Source organism: Gavialis gangeticus, unplaced genomic scaffold (genome assembly GCF_001723915.1).
Source record: "Gavialis gangeticus isolate Ggan-Ray unplaced genomic scaffold, GavGan_comp1, whole genome shotgun sequence".
Lineage (NCBI taxonomy): Eukaryota > Metazoa > Chordata > Crocodylia > Gavialidae > Gavialis > Gavialis gangeticus.
Genome location: NW_017729024.1, coordinates 33,618,039 through 33,624,965, shown reverse-complemented (window position 1 = coordinate 33,624,965; position 6,927 = coordinate 33,618,039). Strand labels below are relative to the sequence as shown.

General features: G+C 41.1%; 1 protein-coding gene across 3 annotated transcripts in view; it reads right to left on the bottom strand.

The window, feature by feature from the left end:
* Nucleotides 1-6,927, bottom strand: part of TNFAIP8 (TNF alpha induced protein 8) — a 147,571-nt gene that overhangs the window by 36,129 nt on the left and 104,515 nt on the right. Inside the window, exons 1-2 of one of the 3 annotated variants that reach the window (XM_019517011.1) lie at nucleotides 3,932-4,274; nucleotides 2,497-2,722 (exon numbers count right to left, since the gene is read on the bottom strand). The exons of 1 other annotated variant lie outside the window; for it this stretch is intronic. In XM_019517011.1, coding sequence (XP_019372556.1) covers nucleotides 2,497-2,503 — 7 coding nt within the window. In that variant the 5' untranslated portion in view covers nucleotides 2,504-2,722; nucleotides 3,932-4,274. Of the gene's footprint in view, nucleotides 1-2,496; nucleotides 2,723-3,931; nucleotides 4,275-6,927 lie in introns of those variants that run through there. One more of the 3 variants, XM_019517010.1, reaches the window with a different exon arrangement.

Below are 6,927 nucleotides of genomic sequence, written 5' to 3'. Positions count from 1 at the left end.
AGCATCTACAGCCTTCCTCAAGTGGCACATCTAATATGGAAAACAGAATTAAGTGACAAAAAAATAGAACATTATGCGATATATTTCTTAATTTTACCCTGGTGCTTCTATATATAGGAGTTTCATGGCGGGGGAGGGATACAGGAGTCATTTATTATATTGTAAACTTAATGCATTATGGTATAAAATATATGAAACAACTTTAACATACTAAAAAGCAATGGCATTGTGACTTAAGGATCAATAAAAAGGTTGTTATAAATGGTACTTAAAGGCACCATTGAACACTTTAATACTCTAATCTGGACCATGTGGTAAATAATGATACAAAGCTGTAAAGCCACAGAAGAGTAACTGCATACAACAGGCTTTCATTTATTCAACAACTAGTAAAATATACCAATAAGGAATGTTTTTCATGCTAGCTTTACTCTTGTTTTACACTGGCATAAAGTGAGATCAGATGCAGTCCCCAAGACTGCATTTATGATCATTCTGAATAGTGTAATTAATCTAAAAGAAAAATCCTTGGGAATTCTCAATTTCAAATTGAACTGGTGTTATACGAATCACTACTGCAACATATATAGTTACTTATATAAAGTCAAACCCAGATTTTTGTCTGTATTGATGCTACTCAATCGATTTAAAATCCCAACAATCCCCATATATGTCAATTCTTTTCTGTAAAGCAATCCAAAAACAGCACTGTTCGCTTCAATATCAAATACTTGGCAGGAACACAGTGCAGAAATTCAGCTGCCTCACTGTGCCCCAAACCCTTCCCTTTCATTCAGGCTGACCTCCCTTTATGTGGCACTAACATCAGCTCTGTAAGGCTTATTTCACCACTCCCTCAATCTCTCTCTAAATTCCCTGTGCCAGTCCCAGAACTTTGAGAACCATGATACAAGTTTTTCAGCTAAACAGTGGAAGCTCACCTCCTAAAATCAAGGTGGCAGACAGGCAATTTTGTGGGCTGATCGCACTGCTGGCCACCATTTTTGTGGGCTAATCACAGTGAGCCTCCCCATCCCAGCCGAGGGGCACCAGTAGCCCTGCCCCTCGCTGCTAGTTGGAGGAGAGAGGTGGGGCTGCATGAAAAGCAGCCCTTTAGGCCAATCAGCAGTGAAGGAGGAAGGGACAGCTGCCATCTTGGCTGCTCCCCTTTGTGCCAGAAGCTTTCCCCACCCCTTGGTGGACTGAGAGGCTAGGCCACAGTGGCTGCTGGCTCCCACTGGGTAGCCAGTGTTTTATTTTTTCTGGAGATACCATGCAAAAATCACAGAAACTGTCATTCCTCATGGTATTCACAAAACTTGCTGTTTTTCTTAGTTTCTGCAAAAATCACAAAATTGTTATTTGAGTAGGTCCCTACCTCGCATACCACAGTAACCATTCTGCCTCCCTGTGCTTCCCTTTACAAATAGCAATATGGAAGGGAAACATTTGTTTTCTTTCCGTAACTTTTAGTCTCGCAAAAAATAGGCTTGTTAGCACGTCTTTTCATTATATCCTAGATTTAAAGATAAGAAAAGCTAAAAAGGAGGTCATCTACACTGACCCTTTGAAGGGCATTTTACCAGGGCAATCCCTGAATAATGCTGGGTAACTGGTGGTTGAACCTTTTTTTAGAAAAGTATGTAGTCCTGGATTTAAAAGACTTCACATGAGGAAAAATCCACTAGTTCCTTCAGTAAAGTATTCCAGTGGTTAATTATCCTCACTATTAAGACCCATACTTTTTTCTATTTTGTCAAGTTTGTTTCCTTTATGCAGAACCCCCCCCAGATCACTACCTTTAATGAAACGGGAACCTACTGGCACTGCTATCTACTTGAATCCAAATGCAAGAGTTCTGCAAAAAGAACACAACTCTCAAGAATTTGGGGACCTCAGTTATGTTCAGTGAGATCTTGATTAAGTTCTAGCTTTCCCATTATACTGTGGACCTAAAAAACCTTGCAGTTTAACACTGGATCAGGTAGCTAACATAGCTATGGTTCCACTAAAATATTTATTTTATAGAATGACTATATGTAAGCATTCCTTGTTTCAACTTGTATTTTTAGGTCACGACTGAAAACTCTTTACAATAAGCAACGAATTACATTCACACAAAAATCCATGCAGACAGATTCTAAATCGTTTCTGTACAGTAAGACCATGTCTTCTCAATATAAGATTGCAACGTATTTGTGAAGTTTCCAAAGGCCAACAAATTTGTTCAGTGATGTCCAAACTGACTTTTTCTATAATGGGTAAATTTTTCTATTCCATACTCAATTTACTCAAATCATACAACAAAATTCAGTATTTTCTCAATTAGACTAATTGGATCATAAAGCAATGCCTTGTTTTGCCTCAAAATTCCCCCTTCCATGCACATTTGTCAGCACAAGACCTTAGCATCACTAGTTATTTCAAGAGAGAAAATTTTCAGGAAGAATTTTAAGAATCTAAAATCACCCAGAATACTAGGAGCCTTGCACTTACACTTCATGTCAAACCCCTTTTACAAAGTTGTCTGATGCTTCCTGCATGTCAGCTGAAGAATGTTTCATGCCATGGCATGCATACTGCTTTCTGGGCTACTGTACAACTGGGCTGGAACGTGCATGTTGCCATAGGAATGTACATTCTCCCCTTTCACAACAGTTGCTGCAGGAAAACTTTTTTTTTCCAGTGCTGCTTCTCAATATAATAATTCCTGCAATAAGTCCTTGAGGATTTTGAGGAAAAAACAAAACAAAAGAAAAAATGCTGAGCTTTTCAGTTACTTGTTCATTTGGGTACATGGAAGAGAAAGCATCTATACACCTTAACACTATAAATCACCAGCTATCCAGCTTATTCATTAAAGACCGAGTAGATTATATTGTCCCCTGTATCATGATATTTGATCTAGTTCAGTCCTATTTTTCCTGAGGATGAGTGAAGTATTCTTGTCTTTCATACTAGGTAAAACAGCAGAATTAGGCTGACAGTTTTAACATGAAAGCAGTGGCATTTGTGGGACAATAAGTGGGAAAGCCTCCAGGATATTCTGACAAGCCTTCTGTTTTCACTGAATGAAAAACTTCCTTATTGTTAAGCTATTTTCTTTTGAAACATGCTGGATTGATCTCTCTCTAGAAACTACTTACAAAAATCATGAAACCTCAGTTCTTTTCAAAAGAAATCCAACTTCTTACCCCAGTATTGACTCCCCCTGTTCTATATAAACGGTCTTTTGTAAACATACAAAGTTTCAGGAAATCCCCCCCTTCTTGCCCGCCATCCTCCCTGCCCCTTAACTTGCACAAAACAAACCCCCTAAAAATCAATACTGGTGAATAATTGTGTTTTTGTTGGACCATTTCCAGCTCCCACATGTTCCAGGCTGCAAGGAGTAAATGAAACCCTTTAGCACTGGCAACATTCATTTCAAGCTCACTCCTCACACACTTTAAAAACACACACCAGAAAAGTATGTACTCATATTGAAAAGGAAGTCAGCAGCAATAAGCTCATTCCCAAAATAATGATCTTTCACTTCTCCCCCACACAACTTCCTCTTTCATTAAAAAGTACAGCATTTCCAATTTTAAAAACCTTCCCCTTTCAAAACTACTACTGTTAGTGTTTTAATATACATTATTTTTTCCATTTACCAGTTCTTTGTGTACCATAGCTACCCTTACACAAACTGGGAACCCTGGTATCAAGACTTTGCTTGTTTCATTTCCAGCAAAATCTGAAGTGCTGTCTTTAAGTGACTCTGCCAAAGCGTGTTTCCCTCCCCTTTGAACAGCTGAATGTTAATATGAACACAAACCCCTATTCAGCTTTGTTTTGCTTCAAAAAAAGCAGCTCTCAATATGCTAGCTGCACTGTTTTTGGGGGGTTTCTTTTTTAAAATCAAGGTCTTTGAAAATAGTGGAAAACATACCTTCCTTGAATTCATCAGCTTCTGAGCCCATGGTGTCAAGAGTATGAACTCACTGGAGTCCAGATTACAGCTGACGTACTCTGAGAAGCAGCGAGTTAACTTCTCATAAAAAAACAGAAAAGAGAGCAAGCAAGAGAGAGAGAGGGTTGGGATTTTAAGGGAAAAAGTCTGTGAATTCAACAAATCACAACTCAGTTATGTGAAAACGATTCCGCCCCTTTCTGAACTGCATAAGAGCAACTGCCTGGAAAGTAGCACCTTAACCCAGGATTTACTTGCCAGCAGTTGCAGCTTAGGCATTTTATTCCCTTAAGTCTTCAAGTCTTTAGAAAGGGTGGAGGTTTTACTTGTTACAACTTGCTGTCTGAGTGTAAGAGAGTAAGAGCGCGAGACAACACACAGCAAGAAAAGGCAACATTAAGTGCAACTACTAATTTTAATATTTCATTGCAGTGACTGGCAAGCAGAATAGGCCTCAGGTGACTTGCTACAGGCCCCAAATGGAATAAATTACATTTTTTTAAAATCTATATTGAAACTTTCAACACTAAACACTACCTGAAATTAGTCCTGTGACATCTACAATTGGATTGGTCTATCCTGGAAGTGTTTGAATATTTAAAGAAGGAAAAGCAGCACTCCTTTAGTGTGTTTACACCAGAATTTCTCAAGCTTTTCGTATTTGAGGCACCCTCAGAAAATGCTGAGCTCTTCATTTTCACTCATTTTTTGATTAAAGACAAATAATGCAACTATTCTTCTGTTGCAAAAAAAGATCACAACAGGGCAAAATGTTTTTAACACTATGAATTTCTACAGTAAAATCCCTGTTACCGGCAAAGTGGGGACTGGGGGGTGCTGGTAAGCTAAAAGTGCCAGTTACTTGAGGCACAGGGGTTTCCGGGGGGGGGGGCGGCTGCGAGGGGGTGGCTGGAGCTGCTGTGCTGTGCTGTCCTGGGGCATGGGGCTCCCAGCTCTGACCCTAGGTGGGGTGGGAGGGGCTGCGGGAATCACTCCCAGGGCAGGCAGGTCCCAGCTGCACACTGGCAGCTCTAGCTGCAGCCCTCCCCCAGGCACTGGGAGCTGCGAACCCGGCCAGGGAGGCAGTTGGGAGAGCCCGGCCCTGCCCCCCGTGACAGGCACTAAACCCAGCCACTCTGCACAGGCCCACAGGGCTGGAGCCGCTGCCCAGGGGCCTGGAGCTCTCGGCTCTAACCCGCCCCCCCCTCGATGTCTGGACATGCGCCATTCCTCTCAAACTCCAGGGCAGGCCGGCCGCAGGCTGCTGCAGCAGTGGGGAGGTGCACGTACACAGCCAGGGAAGAAAGCGGCGCAGCAGGCAGGAAAGCAGAGGGGCATGGCGCCATGTGCGTCCCACCACCAAAATTCCAGTTAATAGAGTATTCCAGTTAGTAAAATCCCAGATAACAGGGATTTTACTGTATTTGAAATCTCTGGGTCTATCTTGTGAATTTTGTTTGTATACCCAACAGTGCTAACATTGCACAGCATCTTGCTGCACCCTTGAAAGGATCTCAAGGCACCCCAGGGTACCGCAGCACCCTGGCTGAGAATTACTGGTTTAAATTAAAGCATCTAGTTATTCTCCTTTTTTTCTCTCCTCCATTCTAAGTACACAGTCCAACAGGATCCTGAAAGAAGCAACAGTAACAGATGTTTAATGAAATACTTTTTGGTCCATTTTAGTTCTTGTACTACAGGTCATAGCATCATTTTAAAGGCATATTTGCATAATTTTCTGTAGTATGGCAATAGCTACAAGAAGGTTCATCTCGTACTGTAACTCCAGACTAGCCATACAGAGCACATGTTGTAGATTCAAATTAAGGGGAAGTCTAATTTCATAACTGTTGAAATCCCCAGTCAAACATTGCTGTACAGTAAAGAAACATCTTTCTTATAATTTAATATATATTTAATATAATGAACAGACTTAAAAAAAACTAAGCATTGATGGAAAATTTACTGTCAGAGTATAAAAGTTCAAGTGCAACCTCTGCAAAACATCTAAAATGCATTCCCCCAAGCCTAGATGCCCACTCAACTGTGTGACAGCAGAATTCATAACTAAATTCTCATCCCCTCAGAGGTGATTAGAGGCTTATCACATGCATGCTATTGTTCACACACATACACAGTGCTTGGGAGGAGGGAAGGAGTCTGCAAAAAAGATGCCATAGCCAACCAGCATATGGTCACTGAAGTCTGGCCAAATGGAAATAGGATAACAAACAAGGGGCTTTTCTCACTTTTTGCTTTGAAGTATACTTATGTCCCTTGTTTACTTGGAAATGCACTTAAAACCAACTTTATGAAGCAACTTAAGAATGACTGATTTAGCAACACCCATTTTAACACATTAGGAAAGAAGGATGATCTTGCAGTTAAGAGGCTAGGGGCTCAAGAGGTCTGCGTCAAATTCCTGGTCTGCTACACTGCCACATATTTCCCAAGCAAATTATTTACTACCTTGATGCCTCTGTTTTCCAGTTGTAAAATGGAAGTAATTTTCTTTCCTAATCATTTGGAAAGTAACGTCTTCAGATTAGCTGTCTCTGCTGTGTGTTTATGCAGAGGCAAGCACAAGGGGGCTATGATGTTGGTTGCTTTAGGGTCCACTGAAATATTGCTATTGTTGTAATAATCACAAGTCCTCTGCAGTGGCTTTCGTAGGTAGCTACCTAAGGCCATATGTAGACGAAATGAGGGGCATATGTGCACAACACTTTAAAGCAGGTTAAATGCTTTTGCACCACTTCAACAGTGTTGGTGTTTGCATGTGTTGGCAGCATATTGCACAGTAATCCCAGCTGCTGCAGCAAATTCAGTGGTATAGTGTGCTTTAAGTGACTTGGGGCACAGCAAACTAGAATTTCTCTGAGTTTTAGTTTGCTGCCCTACAGCTGCAAGCAGCTTGGCAGCAGCCCAGGAGGGTAGGCTCCACCCAAGGAAAAAAAGTGGCAAGACTGATCTCC